Here is a 26907-nt window from a genome sequence, read left to right on the forward strand (position 1 = left end):
GCAAGGGCATTCATCTGGGAGGTGGGAGACTCAAATTCATATCCTGCTCTAATGACTATCAAATTATTTATACAGAGCGAAACAGCTTCAACAGGAGAGACTAAGGACTGGTCTACACTGAAAACTTACATTGGGATAGTGACGTCTCTCAGGGTGTGAAAAATCCACATGCCTGAGAGATGCTGCACAGAGAGAGTGAGGTCTGACCTAATCCATGCTGACCTAACCCTGGTGTAGACAGTGCTAGGTTGACAGAAGAATTTTTCCATTGACCTAGCTATTGCCTCTTAGGGAGGTGGATTAACTGCAGGAATGGGAGAACCCTCATGATGAAGTGAGCTGTAGCTCACGAAAGCTCATGCTCAAATAAACGGGTTCGTCTCTGAGGTGCCACAAGTCCTCCTGTTCTTTTTGCGGAGACAGACTCACACGGCTGCTGCTCTGAAACCTGCCATGTTGTTGTATGTCCATGAGTGTCTATGTTGGCATGGGCCAGCACTGCAATGTTTTCCGTGTACACACACCCTAAGGAAAACCCACCCCAGAATAGTCTATATCCCAGTGCCTAGGACACTTTCCTGCAAATATGAGCGACGCAAATTCAAATCTCTTCTTCATATCAGGCAGCGAGGGGAATGAAGCTTGTGTCTCCCATGTCCCATGGGCTAAAAGTTACAAGGTTGGTAACAGCTGCATGTCTTTGGCTGGCTGTGTTGTAAATGGTGTAGAAAAATTACAAGTTGATATGACCAGGCAAATTCATGTCAAATTTACCGTGGGAGCTTCAGGCTCGGGTGCATCTCCATCCTTCCTAGTCTCTCCCTGTAGCACATGACACTCTAGTCTCCTGTGGGCTGTAATACTTTGGTTTCATTTCAGTTGATGGGTTTAGTGTGCAGGTGCTGGCTGGTAGCCTGTGATGTATAGGAGGTCAGACCTGACGCTCTGCTGTGCCTTTCTGGCCTTAAACTCTATGGCTCTAAATTCACTATTAACAAATAACCTATTTGTCAGAAAAATGTGCCTCTCTCTACTGCTCTCTCTACCCCTTATTAGTGATGGGGAAGATACAGCTCTTCCTTCTCAAGGCGTAGCACCAGAGGACTCAAAAGATTTTTGGGAGCAGAGCTCCCCAACCCAGGAAGCTTTGACAGCAGCCAGCTGCCCAGCTCCCACATCCCTGCCCAGGAACAACCGCTGCAGCTGGCAGCAGCAGCTGAGTTGGTCAGCAGTGAATTCCTTAACAGCCTTAACTGGGGTCCGCCCTCGTTAGGTTTCAGGGTTAACGCCCCGCCGAAGGGCAGGAGGGAGCTGGCTGCCCCCAGACCGTCCAGCGCTCCGCCCCGCCTGCGGCCCCAGGCCTCTCCGCCCCGCCCTCTGCCCGCGCGGCCACACTCCGCATGGCCCCCGACGCGCGCCGCGCCCGGCCCCCTGATTGGGCGGCGCGTTCGGGCGGGCGCGCGCGCGCCCGCCCCTGTGTGGGCGGGGCGGGCGCGGCGCGCGCCGAGTCCCGACGCGAGAGCCGCGGGGTCGGTTGCGCTGCGCGTTGCGAGCGGTTGCGCCGCGCTCTCTGCCTTGGCAACCGGAGTTGCGGGAGGCGGGGACTGTCCGCCGCTGCCAGCAGCCCCGGGGCCCCTGCCCGGCTCCAGCCTCCCTCCCTCCCTCCGTCGCTGCCGGCCGCCGAGAGCGCGAGTCCCGCCGCGGGGAGCGGAGCCAGCGCGGGGCGGCGGCGGCGGCTCCATCATGTCGGCGGGCGGCGACTTCGGCAACCCGCTGCGGAAATTCAAGCTGGTTTTCCTGGGCGAGCAGAGCGGTGAGTGACCCGGCCCCGGCCGCGACCGAGACCCCTGTGACGACCCCCCCCTCCCCCCTTCACGCCCAACGGCTGAGCGGGGCTCGGCCCCCTCCCCCACCCCGGAGCAGGAAACCCGGCCCCATCGGGACCCCGCTGAGCCTCCCACGGGCCCCGGCCTCTCGCTCCGCCCGGCCTTGGAGCCCCCGCCCGGCCCCCCGGGCTCTGTCCTCGCCCGGGGCGGGGCGGAGCTGAGCTGCCCCTGCCCGGGAGCCGCAGCCCCTCGCCCCACCGGCTGATGCAGCCCGCCCGCTGTGGGGTTTGGTGGGGGCCGCAGCCGGGCCCCGCCCGATGGGGAAGGGTCCCCGCCCCCCACCCCCGGGGCGAGTGTCGTCTTGTGCGGAGAGCGACGGGCTGGGAACCTGCTTCGGGAAGCCGCCCTCTGCCGCCACCTTCCGGGCATCGGTTCCCCCCTCCCCGCGGAAATGGTGTTGCTCTCTCCGGTTGCGGCTGGGGGATGCTTGACTGTGATCTTTACCTTTATAATGTCGTAAATTCAGCCCCCCGCCCCCCCCCCCAGAAGAACCAACTGGTGTTTGCTCCAGTGGGGGCAAGAGGGGGAAATGAAAGTGGCCAGTATTTCTCTGAATGAATTTTAATCACTGTCTATTTGGTAATGGGGGGGAAGAGATTTCAAATAGTGCAGTTGTGGTAGAAGCAGCTGCTGATTTCATATGATCTGGGTTTGGTTGGTTTCCTGGGGAGGGTGGAAACCGAGACTGGTAATTCTACTAAATAGTGGATTTTTTTTTTTAGGAAACTGTGAATTACATTCTATCAAAGTGTTTTGAACACCTTACATATTTAATGTAGCAAATGAGAATACCCTCTCCCTCTTTGATGGCAGAAATCTGAATGCCCGCTTCCTCCTCAGCAAAAGGCCCTCGCTATCTCACCAGTGCAGTACAAAACCCTGATTTCATTCCTCGGGAGTGGATTGCTTTATTGAAATAATGTTGTCTGCATTTATAAGATGTACTATAATGAGACACTTTGATGAGGGTTGAGCAAAAATATTTAGTCTCTTCTGTCCCTGGGTGGGGTGGAATTGGTATCTGCTGCCACAGCCAGCACTAATGTGTTTTGAAATCTGCCTGGAAAGGGATGCTAATCCATAAAGGATCCCTTCTACCTTCTCTGGAATGACTTACATTTTGGTGTCGCTTCAGTCTACTTTAAACTGTCTTGGTGGTGGGAGACTGCTGTTGGCAAATCAAGTCATATACACGGGCAGTTCTGTGCCTCTTTCCTTTGTTGGGAGAGAGCTCCTTTCCATGTTACTGTATGCCCAACTTGTATATCTTTTTGGGTAAGTAGCGTCATACAGAAAGTGAGGTGCTGCCTGGACAGCCATTTTATGAGAATTTCAGGAGAGGGTCGTGTGTAAAGACACTGTTCATACCAAGTAAATATTGATAAAATGAGTTTAAAGTGCTTGCTACACACCCCTGGGATGCTGCTGCCGCCTGTTTTATTGTGTTGCTGATATTTAGTTAGGAGGAAGCCTTTTAATATGGGTCTCAAAGGAAGAATTTTAGCTTCTAGTACTGCTTAATACATCTTGGTAGGTAGCTTCCTTAGTTGACAAATAAATTTCTCACATATTTCAGTTCTATCCAACATATTGCAGACCATCTAGTGTCTAAAGCTTCCAATCCTGTTCATTTTTGTGCTTGAGCTAATCATATTTGTACCAGAAAGGTTTACATGATTCCCATGGATAATACCAGATGTATATTTTGGGGGTTGGGAGGAGAGGAGATGATCATGGGTACAATGTAGCGGAATGCTACCAATGAACCCACACTTCTGACGTACATGATTAAACAAGGTCCTCATGTACTTTGGAAAAATCACTACTTTTTCCATGCTGTCAAAGTGAGGTTTAGACAGCTCCACGCCATCTTGAGGTAATTTGTGTATGAATTATTTTTTTTAGTAGCCTTAGTGCTGTGAATTTTAATATTGGATTTTGCTACCTTTTAGCTCATTTCCCCTTGTCCTTTCAGGGTTGGTGAAGGAGGAGGATGCAGAGAAATCTAGAAACAAACGAACCCTTGTAGAATAGCAGCATTTGCAAATCCAGCATCTGTTTAAAAAACACTGCAGCTGGAATATCTTTTTCACTTCCTGTTTCGCTAAATCGTTGTCTGCCTTGTTGGAAGGCCATAATTAAAGGTATCCTACTGCTGCTGAGAGGAGAACAGAATGCTGCTTTTGCATTGTTTTCTTTCAGTCACTTCAGAATGGCAAGTGAAATGTTATAGTGGGCTCTGCTGCTGATTAGCTGGAGGGAGATGCATGCCAGGGCTAAGATCAGGCCTCTTGTGTTGGCTGCATTCAGTCTTTTCAATAAATGTATGTGTTGCTGTTCCATTATTCTTAATTGGAGTTGGTTAAAGTTTTTAATACCTTGCACAGGCAATGTAGTAATGTGATCAAGGATAATATCTTGCCATGTGAAACTGGATATGTTTGTGGAGATGTCAGTTTTAAATAAGACACAGAAAACCAAGTTAACAGTAAAAGATGCAGATCACATCTATTGTATTAAGCCATATTACAGCAGCCTTCTTGCTAGGCATATTTACTTGGACTGCAGTGATTCTTCCTGATTATGCTGTTCCTTGTTATCTGCTGCAGGTTCTCTTGCTGTACTAACATGCTGATTGGTTTATTATTATTTATTTATTTATTTATTATTTTTAGATTATAAACTTCCACCTTCTCCCCACTTCGGCTGTCTCCTCAGTTACTTATATTGCCTGCCATTCATGCTTTAGTTGAATCAATACCTTGAGAGCTCTCCATGCTGGAGAAGGAAAACTGACAGACTGCTGCAGTCTTCTGCCAGTGCTGATCAGTCCGTGGGGGTGTGTTGGCTGGATGACCTAAAATCACTTGCAGCTTCTTTCAGGATTTACTGCGAGTTGGTGGTTCTCAGCTGAAGTACATTTTTATTTCCAAACTAGATTAGCGATACTTGCTGTGGATTCCTTACCAGCCTGCGGCTTGTTCCTTCTCTGGCCCGAAAGAGCTCTGTTTGAACCTTGCATTTTTTGACTGTGGTATAAAGACACTTCTTAGGCTAGCAATGGGTAAAATTTAACTGGTGCTAGCCTTGATTGAATTACTATTTCTATGATTGCAGATTACATAGAGTTTAGTAGTGTTAAATATGTTAATCTTCCCTGAAAAGACAGAGCTTTGTGCTGAGGATTTAGATGCAGCTAGAGTAAAATCTATGTAATTATATATATATATAAATCGTCCCCTTAGTACCTTTTGATCTTGTTTTTCTTTCAGGTGATTTCTGGTAGCCTTAATGTCCCAAGTTAATATTTAATTGCTATTTCAGGGTCAGATTATCAGCTAGAGTGGCACAAACCACCCTTATTAAAGTAGTTTTCAAATACAATTGCTGTGTGCTTGAAAACTGTAGAAAATGTTCAGCAGTCTTGTCCTCTTCATTGTTGTCTGGCATGTGTGCTCGCTCCCCCTTTCATTCTGGGTACACGCGGCCAGTTCCCTGCCTGAGCAGGCAGGAAGAAGTGTATGCCAGTGGCAGGTAATAGAAGTATTACTCTTCCTGATTTCATTGGATATGTTTATACCGTGAGTTTTATTAGAAAGGAAACCTGGACGGCATCTATACAGGGACAAATGCAAATACAAATGCGAAGCAAGAAATCACTTGCTTTGGTATGTCAGGTAGGGGTGGGGAGAGAATGTCAGTCTGTCTGCCTTTTCCCCAGGCTGTGGATGCTTCCCTGCAATGGATGACCAGAAAAATCAACTATGTTAATCTGTATCTATCTTCTAAAACACTTTATCACCATGGTAGCTAAGTGTTGTGCAACAGCTAAGGCTCTGTCTTCCCTAGGGAATATATTTATCTGTGTTTTGAAATGACTTGACTTAATTGGGTTAGTTCATACAATGCTGACCTGCGTAGGGCAGACCGAGTCATGGTTTCCATATCAGCTAGCCATGGGACCACATGGGTCATAGGTCAACAAATGAGCTACAGTGGTGATCACAGCTTGGTCACCAGCAGCTGGGGACAGCATCACCATGTAACTTGATTCTTTAAGTATGATTAAACTTCCAGTGAAGACCAGTCTGAAGAAGCATTGAGCTTGACCGCCAAAGATTAATATTTTGTATCCTTCTCTCTCTCATGTTTATTCCTTGTTCCATTGTATTTGGGCTATTGTTATTGAGGAAGGGTGGTCCAATAGTGAGGGCTGCAGCCTGGGATTCAGGAGACCTGGGTTCAATTCCTTGTTCTTTCACAGACTTCCTGTGTGACTTTAGGCAAGTCACTTAAACCTCTTGGGTCTCAGTTCCCCATCTGTCAAATGGGATAATAGTACTTCTCTACCCTATAGATGTGTGGTGACGATTATACATCAAGGCCTGGTCTACACTTAACACTTAGGTCAACCTAGCTACATCACTCAAGAGAGTGAAAAAGATTTAGTTAAGCTGCCCTAAACCCTAGTGTAGACACAGGCTGAAGGAATAATTCTCCCATCGACCTAGCTACCGCCTCCTGAGGGGGTGGATTGACTATACAGTGATGGGGAAACTTTTCTGTTGCTGTAGCAAGTATCTACGCTACAGTGGTGTAGCTGCAGGTGTGCCACTATAGCGCTTGTAGTGTAGACATATCCTAAGGATTGTAATGCAGTCTGAAACTATAGTAATGGGGGCCAGATAAGTGTTGACTATATATCATCTGTTGGAGGATGGCTTCATTGGGGGGGAGATCTTCTTTGGATCCAAAGACAGTAGCAGTTCTGTCTGCATTTATGCAAATGCTATCTAACAAAATGGATAGAGATTAAATGATCTTTCCTACCCCTAAAGGTGAACTGAATTGTCCTAAAAAATACAACTGTTTGAGTCTACCAGTTAGCCTTCTGTTCAAAGCACGGTGTAGATCATGGTCTCCTTTGAGAACAGGACCCCGGCCTTTCACGGAGCTGGAAAAGAACTCTCCCCTGGCCGACACCCTGAGAGCAAAGGGCTATGAGGTGCAGATGGGTGCCCTGATTGTCAGAGCCCTGGGCACCTGGGATCCCCGCAATGAGCGTGTGCTGTGGACCTGTGGGATTGGTCGATGCTATGCCCCGCTCATGCGGTGCCTCATGGTCTCAGACACCATCCAATGGTCCAGGAACATCTACACTGAGCACATCACCGACAGTACCAGGAGGCGTGAGCCGGAGCGACATTGTGCATCGACTATGAGAAAGGGACTGGAGAGACTTTGTCCATTGGACCATATGAACTGGAACCATAAACTCACTGAACGTAAAATCTCACCAGATGAGGGTCAATCCATCCTCCTCATTGTATCCACTCATTATATTCCACACCTGAACATACCCTCATATCTCAATGTCTGTACTTTGACCCGTTAACCTTTTACCCCCAATCGAGGATATTGCACGTTATGTATTCCTTATGCCATCCAATCTTAAACTGAACTTCGCACCCCTTGATAATCTGTACGTTATTCCCTGATCACCAGAAACTTCTACGCTTAAACTGTGTGTGGTTCACTTTTTAAAAAAAAAATCACCTTAATATTAAGTAGCTAAACTTTGCCTCACTGCTGTGAGGCAGTAGGTAGGTGTTTTCCCCATTTTACAGTTAAAGAAGCTAAAACAAAGGTGAAGTATCTTGTCTGGGCCTACTTGGATAATTGCAGAGCCAGGATTATAATTTAGGGCCCCTGGGCTGCTAATTCCATGCTCTTTCTTCCAGATCTCTGTGACTTCTTAAACTCCTTAAAGAAGACAGGTAAGATTACAGCTGGAAACAAGAATAAACAGTTAGTTCCCTTCTCACTTGCCTCCTAAGACCTGGGTTTGCGGTCCTTTGTTAATTCTAAAAACTAATTTTACAGACACCTCAGTTGGCATAAGGAATTTTATCCTCCTATGTGGTGTAGGTGCTGTGATGTATGCTGCTGCAGGAAAGAGCAGTGTCTTGAGGACCTGAAATACGGCCCAAATGGGGTAAATGGCTTTTCTGCTTACCTTCTACTTGTGACCATTTTCTATAATCCTGTAACATCTGAAATTCTCTTGTGGTCTCTGGATCCCTAACTTACAGGAAAAGTTAGCTAGTGACAGCTGCTTCTGTGCTGGGAATATCGTCTCCCAAAGGGAAGATTTAAGTCTCTGAAAACATCTTGCCTACTATGAATGAGCCTAGTGAAATTCCGAGTAAATACCTGCACTCATTTTATTATTTGAGTCCCACTGACTTTCTTGAGCCCCATGCAGACCTGTTTATGTGCACAAGCAGACTTGGAGCTCACTCTTCCTAAGTGACTCTTACCGGCTCAGTGAAATGCTTCTAAACTAGGATGAAAAACTATTTTGACTGTAGCTCTAATCCAGCTCTTCACCATGGTAGTGGCCCATGTTTAATTTATGTGAACAAGTGGTGAATTCTTTGAATACTCTGATTGTCTCAGCTGACTCCTTGAGGGGAATGTAAAGGGTATGATCTCTGTTTTGTTCTGCGTACCATTCTGAATTCTTCTTCACTGCTGGCCCACTCTGCACCCTGACAAATCACTGCTGTAGCCAGAAGTCCAGGCTGGGCTGCACTGAGCTGCCAAACAGTTAAATCTTTTCAAAGCTTATTTCTTATCCCTCTAGAATGCCCAGTCTTAGATTACATTCATATAAATTGGCCATGGGAAAGTACACCCCTCCCCATCCCCTCCCAAAGAAAAAAAATAGTGGTTGCACAAAGGAGGTTGAAGATCAAACTGTTGTTCAATGCTTGTTTTGGAATTTTATTTTCTTTCTAGCTTTTCACAAAGACAGAGATACAGTCCTTAACCGACCAACTGCCAGTAGACACCAGCCCCAACTAAAACCAGTACTTTCCCCAAAGTCCGTCCCCTTCCCCCATACCTAACCACTCTACTGCCATGGCAACAAATTACAATTTAACACCCCCCAAGTTACATATGCAGCCCTCCCCAAATCATGTCACTAAACTGCTACTTCCAGAACTACTGCTCACTCACCATCCTGCTTGAATAGGTCAGATTTTAAAAATAGTCAGTCAACAAAACATAAAGTCGGTACCATCCAAACTTCCCAAGTTCAGGGTCTGTTGTACCATGAAGGGGAGGGAATCCAGAGAGTTAACCCAGCAACCCACACAGCAAGAGGATCTCAGTCGATCTCTACTGCCATATCGGGCATAGGTTGAGGTGTATCTCCCTGACCATTGAGGGCAACAGAGATGAGCAGTAACTTGAAATTCACCTGTAACTGACTAGAAGGCAATTGCAAAGCTCTGAGCACTAATGTTCCATGCTCATGGCAGTTACCTGTTACTGCACAAAGTCTCAGGATAGCCTTCAAGAAATAGCTCTTAGTAGAGTGTTTGACAGCCTCTCCTGGAAGTGTCAGAAATGGATGCCTATTACAAGGTTTGTACCAGAGAGGAGCAGTTGGAGCTTCCTGGCCAGGTCTGAATTAAAGAGTGCTAAGGGCTACTGATACCCAAGTATTTAGGAACTTTGATAGATTCAATAAGCTATTCCCAAGGCTGAAACATAACATGAAGGTTGGCATGCTGTAGGGCTTGCATAAACAATGCAAAAAGAAGCAACGCAACCGAGGTTAGCAATGGACAAAGCATAAAGTCGCAAGTGGCCTTGTAAATAACATACAGTTAGATTAAAAAAAAAAAGTAAAGAGTTGAGTGACAAGCTTGCAGCTGCAGCTTTGCTCACTAGCATACTTTGTAGCTCGTGGACAGTTCAATCTGTACAGGGATTGGTTACAAAAATTAGTAGACTAATCATAAATTAGATCAATCATAAAGTACATGATACACTTAATATTATTGATTCGTGATTATATACATTGGATGTGTGGTATGCCCTGTAAACCCCCTGCCCTCCTCCCCCAACTTGAGTCTGATGAAGTGTAGCTTGATTGTATGCCAATAAAGAAACCTCAGTGATGAGTCTGGGGCTGAACTGATTTGTTGGATTCCAGAGAACTGGATAAAGTGTTTTCCCAAAACTGGCCGAGGTGTTCTGGATAGCCTGCATGGAAAAGAGCTCTGAGAGGATCCCAACGCATGCCAGATTAGCTGAGCAGTCTGATATCTTGTCTTCCTCAGTGGGCAGAATCAGCTGCTTCAGAGACATGTGCAAGAAACTCTGCAGTTGGAAGTGATGGAATAACCCACCTCACAAAGAGCGCTTCTTCTAACCTCCATTCGTTTAGAGGTTGGCTTACACTCTGAAATATGTGGGTTCAGATCCTTTCCAGCCCTTTAAAGTCTTGCTGTTTTAACTTCAGACGTTACTGTTCTTCTTTAGCAATGTATTTTGTGGGACTGAATTCCACAGTTAACTGACTGAACCATTGTATCAAAAGATAGGGCAACTTACTCAGTAGTTAGGATAGAGGCCACCTAGGCTCATGCCTCTAAATGTTTGTTCTTGTCAGCAAGCACAATTTGCATCCGATTAGGTTTGAGTTGCAGCCAATTTACTTTCTTACAGTTCTTGATCTCTGTCAAATGCTAGGAAAGTAGTGGAAACTATAGTCTAGGTTAGATGAAAGGGAGATGAGGCCTTCTCAGGGAAGAGCCTCATTGGCAAAGCTGTGAGCAGTGGGAAAGCTGTCAGTAGCAGAATGAAATTGATGTTGGCAGCCGTGAAACTGATAAGGATCACAAGTTTCTGGATAGCTGCTGTGGAAACTGACAACTCTGGTCAGTTTTCATATCTGTAGGTTGGGAAAGCTCTGAGCCAGGTAGGCAGTGGAGAGCAGTCTGCAGTCATGGAAAGACAGTGCTGCCTCAGTCCACTCTTGGACAACTTTCTTTGCGGAAGTACTTAATTTCTTTTAATGAAGTGTTAAATTCTGGAAAAGTTGGTGGTATTGGTTCCTTACCCACCCCCACTGCCCGCAGCCCAAAAAAAAAAAGTGGCTGGGAGAAAATCCAGTGGATGTCTGGGTTGGAGGGGGAATGAGAGAATATAATTTATTGTAAATGTGAAGAGCAAAAGCGCACCATGCACGAGGATTGAATCTCAGCGAGAGCAGCTGGAGCTTCGAATTCGGTAGAGGGCATTAGAAACACAGGTACTGGAGAACGCCACCTATTACAGTAACTTAGTCCCTGGTGCACAGTCACTTCTGAGGAAATGAACAGGGTTGTTCAATTTTTGTTTGTTTTTAGCTGCATGATTTGGCTGTCTGTAGCACCTAGTCCACAGCAGACTCTAATTCCTCCTTGTTGTAATAGACATCAGCTGGCAAGTCCCAATGCTGGAGGTTTGGTGCCTTCTTTTGGTCCCTCCCGAGAGCTGCTGTCACCAGCTTGTTCTTCTGGCTTCACCTTTGAGTTTGCAGCAGCAGAAGCTTTTAAATACAGTGTGTCCACAGCTCACTCAAAATGGCTGAAACTCAAACTAAAGTAAATGCTTCATTCTGCAGAATTACTCTGGAGACTTCCAGAATAGCTTTACTTAAACAGTGCCCTGCTACAGCAGACCATCCCTGCACATTTGTGGCCACCTCAGGCAGGCTGTGCAGCAAAAGGAGGCCCCAATTAAAAAGGCGGAACAGACTGATAGACTGAAGTGAGTTTGGCACAGAGCCTCAGGCAGACCCAGAGCTTTCATCTCTGACCTCTTGAATGCCTTGCATAGAGCTTTCTCAGGGCAGGCTCTTTCCAGCTGCTCTCATTTCTGGACCAACCCGTCAACTCATATTCCCACAGCTCTACATCCAACAGCCTCAGCTTTCAGAACCGGCTCCTGCAATCAGTACTTCATGTGCATGCCTTAACTGTCTGTACTCCTCCAGCTCCCTCGGTTTCCATTACTCTTAAAACTGTCTCAGCTTCCTTTAATCCCAATTTTGCCTCTTCTGCCAGACAACCATCTCTAGTGCCTTTCACTTCAGATCATGTCTTCCCTGGCAATTATTGCTCCATCCTGGCTTCTCCCTATTTTAGTTGCCATATAAACCCCACATGATCTAGAGGAGGATGGGCTTTTTTTTTAGTGAGCACCAGGTGGAATGCAAGGCTTGTTTACTTCCAGTTTCTGCCTACTTTCTCGATTGGTGGACGATCTAATCTATCTCTACACTTGAGAGAGGGCTGCTGAGCCCATAAGAGCACTCGGAAAATGTGAAGTAGCAGACCAGTCCACTCTACTAAATGAAAAGTCCCAAGACATTTCCCTCTTTATCCAGAAAAGACCTCATCCTGTTATGAATATGTTGTAGGGAAATGATGCAATATTTGTGTTGTGGTTGTCTAGATGCCCCAGTCACAGACTGGGACCCTGTTGTACTAATCACAGCACAAACTTATAATGAAAAGACCCCTGCCCCAGGAACTTGCAGTTTAAATAAAAATCCAGAGAAAGATATTCTTGGTCTACTTTGCTGTGAATTCCCTAATTTAATCCCTTTGGGAGAACCTTGAGCTCTGAAAAGGAATTATTTGGGGATCCTTTCCTGTGGTACTTGGTCAGAGTTAGTCCTTCACCCTAGAAAGAAATGGGTTCCTGAATGACTGTGTGGATAAAGTGAGTGGGGTAACTTTAAACAAACAAAAAAAATCCCCTAACCTTTGACTGTAAGTAATGTTGTCAGAAGGTACCTGTGTGGTGCTCTGCTCATGTTCGGTGATAACAGTCGGCTGCATATCTTTATGCAATATCAGCCTTTTCCTTGCCAGCTTCTGTGAGCAGGGCCTGCCTCTGGCTCACAGCTTAACTTTGCTTTTATGTTAGCAAAGTCTTGACTATTACTTTAGCTCAGGCCTTAGATCTCATACCGGGGCCTCTGATACCAAGGGTTTATGTTTCAGGGCCTCATCTTACTACATCATCATTGAATCTTTCTGCACACAGCTTGGCCATGTGAGAACAGGTCAGACATTCCAGATCAGCTACTAGCCATGTCTGTCTCATTCCTGGTTTCAGTGTTAGTCTATCTTGTCTTTCCAGCTTCTTTCATGAGACAGCACAGCAGCCCTGTAGGGCGTTAACTGGCTGCCTTGGCCCTACATTTCAGGTGTCTGTCTGATCTTTCAGCAAAACGTAAGCTACTTGCATTACCTTTCCAGAGGAAGGAGGGGGGAGGAGAGGAAAGAATTAGTTGAGTGCCTACCTGAGACATGTTTCAGGGGAGTAGCCGTGTTAGTCTGTATTCGCAAAAAGAACAGGAGTACTTGTGGCACCTTAGAGACTAACAAATTTATTTGAGCATAAGCTTTCCTGAGCTGTAGGGAGTGTCAGAATTGCTTTCTTTGGTATGTGTCGAATATTTCAGAAATTAACTCCTGGCAAGTACTTGCTGAAATGCCTGATTCAGATAGGCCAGACTGCTTTTGGTTGGTCTCTCTGGGCTCTTTGCTTTCAAGGAAGATTTTTTTTCATTTGAGAACAGGGAGGGCAAGGAGATATGGCTCTTGAGGGTATGTCAACACTGCCCCCCGCCCCCAAATATAACTTGGGTTAGCTAACCCGGGTTGCTGTCTTGGGTTAAAATAGCAGTGAAGACATGGCACCGCATGTTAACTGCTCAAGTTAAAGCCTATAAAGGACCCCGGGGTTGAACTCAAGCACCTAACCTGAGTGAAAAGCCAAGTTGCTGTTTCTTCACTGCTTTTTAACTCAGGTTAGCTAACATGAGTTAAGGACACTCTTTGGTTTTTTTCTTTTCAATGTAGACATACCTTCAGCCATCTGCTAAACTGACCACTAGTTCCTCATCAATCTGAATGGAAGTGGGAGAGGAGCTCCTGTTTTTCTTCAGAGCTTTTCAACCATAGATCTTAAAACACTTGTAAAGAGGGACATGTTTCACAGCTGGCAGAGGACTGGGGCTCCACAGCTGTGACTCAGGGGGAGGGATCGCTCAGTGGTTTGAGCATTGGCCTGCTAAACCCAGGGTTCTGAGTTCAATCCTTGAGGGGGCCATTTAGGGATCCAGGACAAAAATTGGGGATTGGTCCTACTCTGAGCAGGGGGGTTGGACTAGATGACCTCCTGAGGTCCCTTCCAACCCTGATATTCTATGATTCTATGGTTGTGCAGTGAATTGGCAGCTGTTGAGCTAGAATAGAATTTGTCTCTCCACTCCCAGTGTAGTGTCCAATCCACAGGATCACAGTGCCACTTAAAAGCAGTTCCTCCTGCCACGTGGAATGAATGCATTAAAGATGCTCTTAATTGTGTTTTGGGGGGTTTTAGAAAGAAGTGAAGAATCGTTCTAATTAATTGCAAGAACCAACAGATCTATGTCCCTGCAGTGCTAGATCAGAAGGGTTTATTCCTTCTCTGAAGTGTATTGCTTAAGGGGAAGCGCATTTGCTCCAAGATGTGCATATGCATGGTGCCTCATCTGAGTTCCGATAGAGTTGTCCTCCTTTAAACAACCTGCTGATCAAGAAGAACTGCAGAATGATCCAGTGGACTGGGAGTCAAGAGATTGTGTTTCATTCCCAGCCCTGGCACTTACCTGCTGTGTGACTTTGGGTCAGTTACTTAATCTCTCTGTGCCTCTGATTCCACTCCAAGCCTTTGGCTCTTCAGTACAGGGACTGACTCTTGCTGTGTGTGCTGTGCACATTGGCCCCCAATTTTAGGGTGCCTAGGATGTCTATCTTATCAATGAGATTCCATCTCAAGATGCTCACTATTACCATGAGTATCCATTGAACCTGATACCTTCCAGCCCTTAGAAATGTGAGAGCCTCCTGGAATCCTGCAGGCCTTGCTTACACCAAGAATCTCCAGATAGTTCGTAGGACCCAGTGGTGAGAAATTGACAGAGGTACATGCTATGTAAACTGGGACAGCCTTTCCTAGCTTCATGGTTATGAAGTCACAGTCTAATACTCTGAAGGTAGCAGCATCTGGGCACAGTGACATTGGATTTATAGGGAGAAACTTTGGGGCATCCATTAAATAGACTAATAAAGTCTATTTAGTGGCTTTGTCTTCAATGTCTTAATGTCTGCAGAACATGGGTATTTGGGTTTTTCTTTAAAACAAAACACACACACCACCCCCATAATTAACCTTTACTTTTCCTTAGCTTCTCTTTCTAAAAAGGCTGCATTTTGGGGGAATTTAACAAGTGTTTTGGTCTGTGCTTAGTTATGCTAGTGTATCATTAACTGGTTTAATTGATTTTTCTGTGTTGCTGTGAATTGCATCATCTAGGTTAAACATCTCTGTGCCTTGTAACCCAGACAGGATTGTGTGCAGCTGTGGTTATCTCAGAGCAGTCCCAGGGTGCTCTTCACAGGTATCTGGTGCCAGTTTGGCTCAGCAAATGCTGCCCAAATTCTTACAGCATTGTATGGTAAAGTGCACTGAATTTAAGTGATCACTGAATGTTCATTCTGCACAATCTCTTCTTGCCTGTCCCCTTCTGAAACTTCAGTCTAAACATATCTTAAAACTGAGATAATGTGAAGATTATTCTGAATACTTCTCACGTCCTCCCCCGGCCCCCCCGCCCATATTCTCAAATATCTGTGATTGTAGCAAGGGTTGGAGAGAGAAAAGCTACTAGATGGCTGAATTGGGAAGTTCTTTCCCTTCTGCAGAGGAAGAGTTAAGACCAAATGCTAGTCTTTCCACAATCGGCTAGCGAGTGTTAGGTTGTAGGAATTGGAGGCTGGGATTCAAAAAGGGATTGGATACTTAAATGGATATCAAAAACATCCAGGGGGATCAAAGTGAATGGTGACAACCATTTTACCCAGTGGGAACTGGAGCTTGTCTGAGCCGCATCTTTCAAGCAGGAGGGAAACTGCTGCTGGGCAAGAGGAAGGCTGCTGGTTTCTTGTGGGCATGGCTGGCAATGACTGGGCATGTTGGGAGTGAATTTTACTTGCAGGAGACAAGAATACATTAGGAGGAATTTAACTTGTGCGGGGAATGGAAAGAAAAAATCGCACACTGATTATACAGCAAGTATGAGCCCTTATGCCAAGTGAATAGTCTACAACACCACCTTCCAGAATACCTTGTAGCACCTTTCTGAGGTATCCTAATATTTCCACAGTTCTCATATGGGGTGGGAGATATTTCAAGAAGTCAAGTGACTTGCACAATGTTGCCCAAGAAGTCAATGGCAAAGCCAGGTCCCCTGATTCTCCTCTTGGCTGCAAGGCCACAGAACGTGCTTTCAAGGTTTGTACAGAAAGTACTAAACAATAGGCTGAACAGATAGACAGCGCTGACTTTCAGATTCCACTTGGAAACTGGCAGGGTGGTGATAAAGGAGAATAATAACCAGATCCCTTGTTTGCATTAAGGTAGAATGGCAAAGCCATAGGTACAGTTGCCTCAGAGAATAATGTTAACAAGCTAAAAGTCTGGAAATAGCTGCTAAATGTTTTGCTTCAGAAATATATACCAGTGCCACCCACTCTTACATCTGCAAACGCATCCTGATTGTTCTCTGCCTCTGGACATTCCTATCTTCTAACATCACTTTCAGGGCCTGTGAAAAGTCCTTGCATGTCAACTACTATGATGCCATGAGGGAGGAATTTTTCCAAGGGGACAGATTTAATTTGCTGTATCTAAATTGTTGTATTTGGACAAATGCTTGATAATGACCAGCCTTGAGGAGCAAGGGGTTCTGCCAAGCTATTTTTCTTTTATAGTTTCTGGGATGCAATTGTGAATATTCTTTTGAGGTCTTATTGCTGCTCCGTCAATCAGATAAAACAAGCTCTAGTTCATTAAATTATGTAAATGAAGTCATTGTCTTCCATCCCCATTCAAAAAGAGAAAATGGAACACAAAGAAGGGTTTGGATACTTGTACCAGCCCATCCACTTGGAGGTGAGAAGGAAGGTGAAAGGGCAGCAAATACAAGACTTCCAAATTGTTCTTTTCATAATCAACTCATCTACAATCCACATGCTTCACGATGGTGACAATGATCTCTGCCTTGAGACTGGTGTTTGCAAATCTTCCTTTTGGGCTGAAATCTCTCTGTCCAGAGATGGCTTTTATGATTCTTCCGAAGCAGTTGCAAGTAATGCTTCAGGGGAAGTCTTAACATCCTGTTAATCTCAGTAGTGCCTGATGACCAACCAAGAATGGGCCCTACTGGACCACGTGCTGTACAGACACACAGTAATAGACAGTCCCTGCCCCAAGGAGCTCACAGTCGAAATAGACAAGACATGCCATGTGAGGGAAGGGATATCACACACACTGAGAAAGCAGTGCGATGGCAGCGGATGTCATGTTAGTTCTGTGACTTTTTGTGGGGGGTGGGTGGTGAGGTTTAGTTAGGAGGGATAAACTGAAGGGGAGAAGGAGAATGAGGGTGTGGGGCGGGGCAGGGGATGAGTGACGCTGAAGCAAAGAGACTGAGGAGGCAGGGAGAAAGTTGGAGCAAACACCCAATTAGCACAGGGCAGAGGTGGTTCAGTCAGAACTGTAGAAAGTTATCTGATTGTCCAAAGGTCCCTGTTTTGGCTGCCTCTGCAGCTGCTCTGACCAGCTGGAGTCTCTGGCTGGTTCCTCTCTGCAGGTTTTTCACCAAGGCCAGAGGGAGGGGAGACACCCCTGGATCGAGTGGGTGGGATGGAGTCTTAAATACAAACTACCTCAATTTCAGTGGTTGCTCCTTCTGCTATTTTAGAGATGCAGACAAGGGGGAAAAGATGTATTTTCACCTGAGATTTAAAATGAGCCTTTTCCAGGTGGCAGGAAGGACAGAGAAGACCTTGATGCCAACAGTGGCCAGATGATGATGAGGAATGGAGAGGAATGTGCTAAATGAGCAGGAAAGGCAAAGTCCGCGAGTGAAGCTGGAGTAAATCCATGAAAGGCTTGAAAACCAAAGGCTGCCCCTGAATCCTGGCACAGATTAATGAACCAGTGGGGTTGGGAATGGGGTGCTGTGGCCATGATGTTTTCTATATGTGAGCAGCATTCTGCACGTATTGGAGTCTGCTTTCCTCACCAGGAGCCTTGGCTTTAAAAGTGAACTATGGGGCTAAAAATGAACCAGAGATATGCTGACTTTTCCCTCTAGCCAAGAAGAAATAAACGTTAGCATTACCCCTGCCTCAGTGAAAATAAGACTACATGTAGCATGAGTAATTCAGAGTATGGCTCATAAAGATGGCCATTTGCAGCCCTCAGTGTCATTTTTTTGACCCTCTGTGTGCTCCTCAGTCACCCAGCCAAATGTACTGATTTGTATTTCAGTAGTCCCTTGAGGCTTGCAGTCAGGATCAGGGACTCATTGTGCTGTAGAAACAAAGTGTGACAGTCCCTGCCTTAGAGATTTCAGAGCCTAGTTTTGTACCAAGATTTCCATGCTTCAGACTGTTCCCAGAGTGTTCTACTTCAGCTGGTCACAAGCTTAAACGATAAACATTAATCCATATTTGCAGTTTTGTAATAACTTCATTTTTATTTATAAAAAGAAAAGGAGTACTTGTGGCACCTTAGAGATTAACCAATTTATTTGAGCATAAGCTTTCGTGAGCTACAGCTCACTTCATCGGATTCATACTGTGGAAAGTGTAGAAGATCTCTTATACACACAAAGCATGAAAAAATACCTCCCCCCAGCCCACTCTCCTGCTGGCAATAGCTTATCTAAAGTGATCACTCTCCTTACAATGTGTATGATAATCAAGTTGGGCTGTCTCCAGCACAAATCTAGGTCGTTCCCCCGCCTCCCCCCCCCCACAAACCCACTCTCCTGCTGGTTTCAGAGTAACAGCTGTGTTAGTCTGTATTCGCAAAAAGAAAAGGAGTACTTGTGGCACCTTAGAGACTAACCAATTTATTTGAGCATGAGCTTTCGTGAGCTACAGCTCACTTCATGCATCCAATGAAGTGAGCTGTAGCTCACGAAAGCTCATGCTCAAATAAACTGGTTAGTCTCTAAGGTGCCACAAGTACTCCTTTTCTTTTTACTCTCCTGCTGGTAATAGCTTATCTAAAGTGACCACTCTCCTTACAATGTGTATGATAATCAAGGTGGGCCATTTCCAGCACAAATCCAGGGTTTAACAAGAATGTCTGGGGGGCGGGGGGGTTAGGAAAAAACAAGGGGAAATAGGTTACCTTGCATAATGACTTAGCCACTCCCAGTCTCTATTCAAGCCTAAGTTAATTGTATCCAATTTGCAAATGAATTCCAATTCAAGTTTCTCGCTGGAGTCTGGATTTGAAGTTTTTTTGTTGTAATATCGCAACTTTCATGTCTGTAATCGCGTGACCAGAGAGATTGAAGTGTTCTCCGACTGGTTTATGAATGTTGTAATTCTTGACATCTGATTTGTGTCCATTTATTCTTTTACATAGAGACTGTCCAGTTTGACCAATGTACATGGCAGAGGGGCATTGCTGGCACATGATGGCATATACGCATTGTTGGATGTGCAGGTGAATGAGCCTCTGATAGTGTGGCTGATGTTATTAGGCCCTGTGATGGTGTCCCCTGAATAGATATGTGGGCACAGTTGGCAATGGGCTTTGTTGCAAGGATAGGTTCCTGGGTTAGTGGTTCTATTGCGTGGTATGTGGTTGGTGGTGAGTATTTGCTTCAGGTTGGGGGGCTGTCTGTAGGCAAGGACTGGCCTGTCTCCCAGGATTTGTGAGTGTGTTGGGTCATCCTTCAGGATAGGTTGTAGATCCTTAATAATGCGTTGGAGAGGTTTTAGTTGGGGGCTGAAGGTGACGGCTAGTGGTGTTCTGTTATTTTCTTTTAGGCCTGTCCTGTAGTAGGTGACTTCTGGGAACTCTTCTGGCTCTTTCAATCTGTTTCTTCACTTCCGCAGGTGAGTATTGTAGTTGTAAGAATGCTTGATAGAGATCTTGTAGGTGTTTGTCTCTGTCTGAGGGGTTGGAGCAAATGCGGTTGTATTGTAGAACTTTGCTGTAGACAATGGATCGTGTGGTGTGGTCAGGGTGAAAGCTAGAGGCATGTAGGTAGGAATAGTGGTCAGTAGGTTTCCGGTGTAGGGTGGTGGTTATGTGACCATCGTTTATTAGCACTGTAGTGTCCAGGAAGTAGATCTCTTGTGTGGACTGGACCAGGCTAAGGTTGATGGTGGGATGGAAATTGTCAAAATCGTGGTGGAATTCCGATACAACCGCATTTGCTCCAACCCCTCGGACAGAGACAAACACCTACAAGATCTCTATCAAGCATTCTTACAACTACAATACCCACCTGCGGAAGTGAAGATTTCTGTCCTGTGCTCTGTTACATTATCAGAATTGTTCTGAATGGAAGCTGGTCCTTCTAGATTCCTCTCTTGCCTTCATCATAGCAAAGCAAGGAATTCCTATTAAAATGTTAAGTCTTGTGGCATTGCTAGGTTCACTGCTGTGTTTGGTAGCATTAAAGTATTCTAGAAGTTGGTCCTCTGAGTTGCCTTCTGAGCACCAGTGCTGGAGCTTTTTCTATGCTGAGGTTTATATTTTTTCTAACCCTTGCACTAGTGCAGCTCCAGTGCCTCATATTTCTACCACTTTCTGGACCTCTGCTGAGCATGTTCGTGTGATACAGTGGTTAAAATCACTGTTGGCTGGTCAAGTGAATTAACCAGTGCTGCGATAAATAGCTGATATCAGCTGCATTTGAGAGTGGTCTGGTTTGCATTGATATCTGGTGACTACAATGTGTATTGTGGAATGCCACAAGTGGAATACCCAGTGGAAAGCTCTGAACTCTTGTGATTCACTAGATATGATATAGCTAGAGCAGCTTCTGTATCTGGATAATTCCTGAGATCAGAACTCCACTCTGCTGTGGTAAACGGGGGCTAAACAGCTTTGTCTGAAACGTGAGCATTTAGAGCCTTTGATAAAAGTTTAACACAACCTCTTGTGTCAAATGTCCTTTCCAACCCAAAATGACGATGGTCTTGGAATCTCCTTGCAATGTACTGGTTTGGATATACACCAGTGTTGAGTGCTCTTCTGGATTACTAGAGTCTAGCAGGGCAACTGATAGGTCACCATACTTCTGGCATTAACTCAGTCACTATTGAAATGGGCTGGATTAGAGTATTCAACACTTGACACGCTGGTGATTTGAGGGAAATCTCAGTATTCCATCACCAATTCTGTGAGCCACACCTGGGATGGTGCTTAGGTTAATGAGTGTACCATACCAGCAGAGCCACCAGGTCCTGTGATAGAGTGCATTTTCCAGATAGTTGGCATCTCTCTGCACCTGCTCAGTGGGATCCATTAGGTACGTGAGCCATAGCGTGCCTAATTGGAGAAACAAACTCTTTCAAATAATGTTTTAATTTGATTTTCTACAAAGGGCTGGTGGGTGCCATGTACTCTGCTGGGGTAACCATCGAGCATTTGAGATATTGGTTCAGTGATGGGAATCCTGGTTTGCTCATTATCTGTGAGCAAAAGAAAAACATTACCAGAATGTGTCAACTTTAAGAAAAGCTGTTTTTTTTCTGGGCGCTTGGTCCTTTTGGGTGTTTTTGGGAACGCCTTGGTCTAATGTCCCTAAATTTAGATCACTGACCATACCCTGTGCCCTAAATTTAGGTGCACTAAATTTCAAGGCAATCTGGTTGACTCGATATATTTTAGAGCAGTTAGAACAGTCAAGCTTTAGACAGAAATCTGGTCTGAATGGTAAATTTGAGTGTTTGTAAAAAGGTAACTAAAAAGCGGGGATAGCACTGTTTCTTTCCCTTTTTTTGTTGCTTAATAACGTGAACAACCAGAACACTGATTCTAATTTTCGTCTTTGTCTGAAAGATATAACATGGCTACAAGGAATACAGAATTAGAAGCTTTTGTTCCCCCAATGTGGGAATCCAGGCAGTTAACATTGAATCAAGCTGGGGGGTGGTGGTGGTGGGGTTTTGACATTTTTCAAGCATTGAGGAAGCAACGGGCCTTTTAAAAAAAGAAAAATTGTCAGCTGATCCAGAATTGCTGTACTGCATTCATGGACTTATGTGAAAAAAACAACAGAGGAGTTTGTTTTTTACTGTCATATCTGAAATGACTTAACATTTTCTGGGGTGTGTGGGGTGTGCGCACATGTAGGTTAGTTATATATAATTACTAGTATCCACCTAATGTGGCCATGCCAGTTTACCTTCCCACCCAAGATCATGTCCTGATTAAGAGAAGTTGCCATTTTACTTTAGCAGGTCTGCAAGGGTAGAGTACATTATACTAAGTAATGATCCTGCATTGCATCTGGATTTCTTTCATTTTTGGCTTATTTGTAAAGGGCTTGAAGAACTTTATGTGAAAAGCATGATATAAACTCAAAGTATTAACTTTGTTAAAAGATTAGCTTAAAACTTCACCCCAGGTTAAGCAACACAATTACTTGGTACCAGCTGAATGCATCCTCATTAGCACAGTATTTGCAGAAATTCTGCTTAGTTAAATCATTGACCATCACTGTCATTTAATAAATGTAGATTAAAGCAGTTCCTTTGAAGACACCCTGATAGAGCCTTCATGATAAGAATACTTGAAATCACTAACTTAAATTTAATGTTCTTACTCATTTCTACAAGATCAACAGTATATCACATGTGGATTAGTTCTTTGTGTATCCTTTGGTGCACTCTGTAGGCCTGCACTGCATATTTGTTTGCTTCTTAAACCTCTGTGCATTTTCTTCCATTCTTTCTTTTGTACGTGGAATACCCTCCCTGAGCAAGTCCCTGTCGTCCCACTTGTCAAGAACCATTTGTTGCAGTGCTTACAAGAAATTGAACTAAGAAATGGGTCTCAAGCTCCTGTGTGATAAACCCTTTTTTGTATAAAAATAGCCAACTGTTTAAGCACTCTGAACCTTCATATGTTCTTAGGTTGTGTGCTCTCTGGAGCAGAGAATGATAGTGGGTAACAGAATGGTATTGTAGCATAAATTAGATACTAGTCCTATAACCTCTAGAAAACATTTACTCTGAATTTTAGTGCTTCAGAATGCTGGATTGACTACCCTCATCCACAGAGTAGGCATCGACAGAGGGAAACTTCCTTACACAACCCATCAGTGCACATAAATTGTGAAGTGTCTTCTGGGAGTTCACTTCTTTGCTATTCTGTGAGGCTGATAATTAGGAAGGTAATTTTTGGACACCTGTCAGCTAGAAGCTGGACTGACCCCCCTGCCTCCCTGTAATTTATTTCACTGGAACGGAAGAACCATTCATTGGTAAATATTTTAGTAACTATTTGTACCTGATTTGAGTCTGAACCAATGATCTTGAGGTGAAAACTTTATCCCACTGCAAGTCCTGGGAGCCATATAATCCCCTCCCTATTCCTATTCTGATGTAAATTTTGCAGTGAGCATTGCTCCTCGTTGCTGGTACATTGATGATACATTTGTAGTGTACATGCCAAAATTGATCCTCCCACTATTTATAAAGCTCCATTAATTGTAAACTCGCATCTCTCATCAAATGGTGGCATCCTATTGTCTGACACTTAGTAATTGTCCTTGATTTTTCTGTTGTTCTGCAGCATTTAACTAGGATGGGAGGAAAAAGTATTACTATGATACCTTTTCAGTTTAGGGAGCAGTAAATCTCAGACCACATGTTATGGTATATTGATTATTATGTTTCAAAGGGATCGATTACACTGTAAGCCTCCGATTACTGTTCTATTAAACTTCAGTGATGTAACTGATCACACCTAGCTTGGTACAAAGAATACAGGACATATGGAGCTCAAATGCTCTTACATGTTACAGTGAAAATCTCATCACAGTCCTGTAACCCTCTAACAAGAGAAAGGGATGATAATCTGAAATAATCTAGAAGGGATCCCAGTTAGCAGTCAAATTTGGTGACTGCAGGTGATGACTCAACAGGCAGTAGCAGTAAAGCACGTCACTGGCGCTGTCCCTTCTAGTGTGCATGTGTTCTAATTGCCTTTGTTCGTGCTTATAATCCCAGGGGAAACTAAAGTATGCAAAGGAGAAATGTTTAAGGTTTTTGAAAATGTTTTAAGCATTTCTGCTCTGGAATAGAATGAATTTTCTGTGTTACCTTATGCCATGGCTTGGGTGTAGACTTTAGTATGGAAGGGGGCAAAGATAAAGACAATAAATGTCTGTATTTTAAAGCACCAGGGACAGGAAAGAAGAGGAATTTTCCAAGACTGTGTCACTGTGACTGACTCATCTTGCTCGTTTAGCCTTTTCTGTGTTTTATTTGTATAACCCTGAAATAAACAAAAGAAAAGAGCAAACTGAAAGCTTATACTTTGCTCCCTCACTTTTAAATCCATGACTGTCTGTTCAGTAAGTGTTTGGAGAATGAACCTCAGTTTGCTGATGCTGGGGTGCAACTTCTGTAACAACTATGCCATGTGATGTTTTGGGGATCACCCAAACCAATAAGGGGTTCGGTCACCGCCTACCCTGTAACCTTGGGAAGCCTTTGTACTGTGCTGCTATGGTTCAGATCCCTGACCCCAGTAGCCAGCCCACAAACATAAGGTCTCACCCTGGCTCTCACCAGCCCAGCTACTCTTCACAGGGTGAATCAAACAATCCTCCTAGTTGTGAGTCTTCCCAAATACACCCTCCCTAAGTTCTTAACTACCAGACACTTGGACTGTTCACCCCTGGTTTGTCTCACATTGGTACGTGCACTCATTGGTACGTGCACTCCACACAGTTTACACACCAGAGACCTGCTTGGGATAAAAATAAACATAATTTATTTAATAGGAAATACCACTGAGTTAAAGATGATATAGTAAGGGAACACGAATGTTTACAAGTTACACAGAAAATAAACAAAGACGCAACCTCAGGCTTTATTTCCATATTACAGTAGAACCTCAGAGTTATGAACACCTCGGAAATGGAGGTTGTTCATAACCCTGAAATGTTCACCCATAACGTTTTGTTCAGAGTTATGTTCTTTCAAAAGTTTACAGCTGAACATTGACTTAATACAGCTTTGAAACTGTACTAAGTGGACGAAAAATGCTACTTTTAACCATCTTAATTTAAATGAAACAAGCACAGAAACAGTTTCCTTTCCTTGTCAAATCTTTTTTAAACTTTCCCTTTATTTTTTTAGGAGTTTACATTTTAGACAGTACTATACTGTATTTGCTTTTTTTTTTTGAGTCTCTGCTGCTGCCTGATTGAGTACTTCCATTTCCAAATGCTGTGTGTGGTTGACCGGTCAGTTCGTAACTTTGGTGTTTGAAACTGAGGTTCTACTGTAGATAAATCTCTTTTCGAATGGTAGTTACCTGTTGCCTTAAAACAGTTTCTCACCATACCCCCTAGCTATAGGTGGGATCCAGCATTCCTGGACAGCCTCCTGCCTTGAGACTGTCCCCCAAGTTCTGGATAAAACAACCTCCGTTACAGTCCTGCTTTCAAAAGGCTTTTTCCTTTTTCCCTCCCCGCTTTCAGTCTGTGGAGACTCATGGTTAATCGGAGTGGGGAAACTTTCTCCTTTCTTCATGTTAGATTTCAATCTATCTCCTCCATTTCTCTTCATTAATGCTAATGGTCTACCATTGTCTTTTCCTGGGCTGGACAATGTATAGTCAGAAAAGCTGGTTTCATGTAAACAACTGGTTTGGGAGGTGTCTTTCCCGGCTTGACTGCTCACTACCCTGTTGTGAGGTGGAGCTGAAGTTGCAACACAGATTATGAGCATAGATTTCTATTGTCACAAATATGTAATTCATAACCACAGACGGAATACATATCTCATAGTGACCATCAAATCCAGAACATTACAAGCTTTCATAAAAGACCTTACTTGATATATTTTTATAGTGCAATAGCAGTATGCGATCAGTTGGATTAACTGCTTATTTTGGCGATTTAAACCTTCTTTTCTTCCCTTGGGGTGTCTGGACCATGATTGTCATAGTCACCAGAGCAGATTACAGCTCTGGATCTGGAAGAAGGCTCTTGCTTTATATATTAGATGTTACTGTCCTGAACCCTTAAACTTGAAGAGGCAGAGGAAATGCAGACAGGTTTAAAAGAATCAATCACATCTTAGTGCATCCCAGCTTAACACAGTTTTCCATCTGGCACTTGGGTGAAACAGCTTAATATCGGAGCTTTGGCTAAAAAGAACACGAGCAAGCATTATTGTTGACCTCATTACAGATTGTCCAAATGAGTAGCTAGCCATGGGGTCACCTGGCCGTGACACACAGTACTGTGCAAGATTGCAGACTCCTGTACTGCACAGCTGTGTGAAACTGATCATGATCAGCTGGAAAACAAATAACTTAAGGGTCCCTAGAGGAAACCAGAAAGTCATAACTATCAATAGAAATGACTTGTCTTCTATAATATTTTGGTATGCTTGATATCCCAATGAGTCGCTCATTTTATATTATAAAACTGTTGGATCTCTTTGTGACATTAGGCAGTGAGCATTTAAAGGAATGATTCATGCAGCCACATTCAAGATCACCATAAAATCTGTGGTTTTGCAGGGCAATGCAGAGTCTAACTTTGCTCACATTCTATTGACGTTAATTCATTGTAGGCATGGGATTCAAGACCTGAATTCTTCTTCTTCTCTCTCCACTTTCTCACACCCAATCAGCTTTTTGTCCTCACAAGAGGAAGAAAACCATCCACAATGAGAAGGCATATTTTCATAGGTGTTCATGACTTGGAAATTCAGCATGCTCTGTAACTCTGCACAAAACTTCTGGGCTGGATGTTTGTTTTGTGATTGAAGGAGTTCTTGGTTCATTCCACTACTGGAAGTGGCATTCGCTGTACAGAGGAGAATATAACTGTTGTGCTAGAGCCACTTCCATAGAAAGCAGATCAGCATTTCCAACAGACTTTCTATCGTAAGATTTAATTACTCTTGATCATTTATGTATTCAATATAGTTATATACTGCTTTACGACTTCAAAGTACTCTTCAAACAACCAATTAGCTGTTCAGAAATAATACAAGACATTGAGATTGTAAAAATTGGATGCTATGAATGATTAACTACTCTTCAAGGACTCCTTGTG

The 26907-nt window shown here is 44.2% G+C and overlaps 1 protein-coding gene across 3 annotated transcripts in view; it reads left to right on the plus strand.

The window, feature by feature from the left end:
- Nucleotides 1–1493: 1493 nt before the first annotated feature.
- RAB6A (RAB6A, member RAS oncogene family) overlaps nucleotides 1494–26907 on the plus strand; it is a 96071-nt gene continuing 70657 nt past the window's right edge. The window contains exon 1 of one of the 3 annotated variants that reach the window (XM_084645901.1): nucleotides 1494–1813. In XM_084645901.1, coding sequence (XP_084502027.1) covers nucleotides 1744–1813 — 70 coding nt within the window. In that variant the 5' untranslated portion in view covers nucleotides 1494–1743. The remainder of the gene's footprint in view (nucleotides 1814–26907) is intronic. The other 2 variants (XM_084645900.1, XM_084645899.1) reach the window with 2 other exon arrangements.

This window comes from Lepidochelys olivacea (assembly GCF_965140295.1).
Source record: "Lepidochelys olivacea isolate rLepOli2 genome assembly, chromosome: 1".
Lineage (NCBI taxonomy): Eukaryota > Metazoa > Chordata > Testudines > Cheloniidae > Lepidochelys > Lepidochelys olivacea.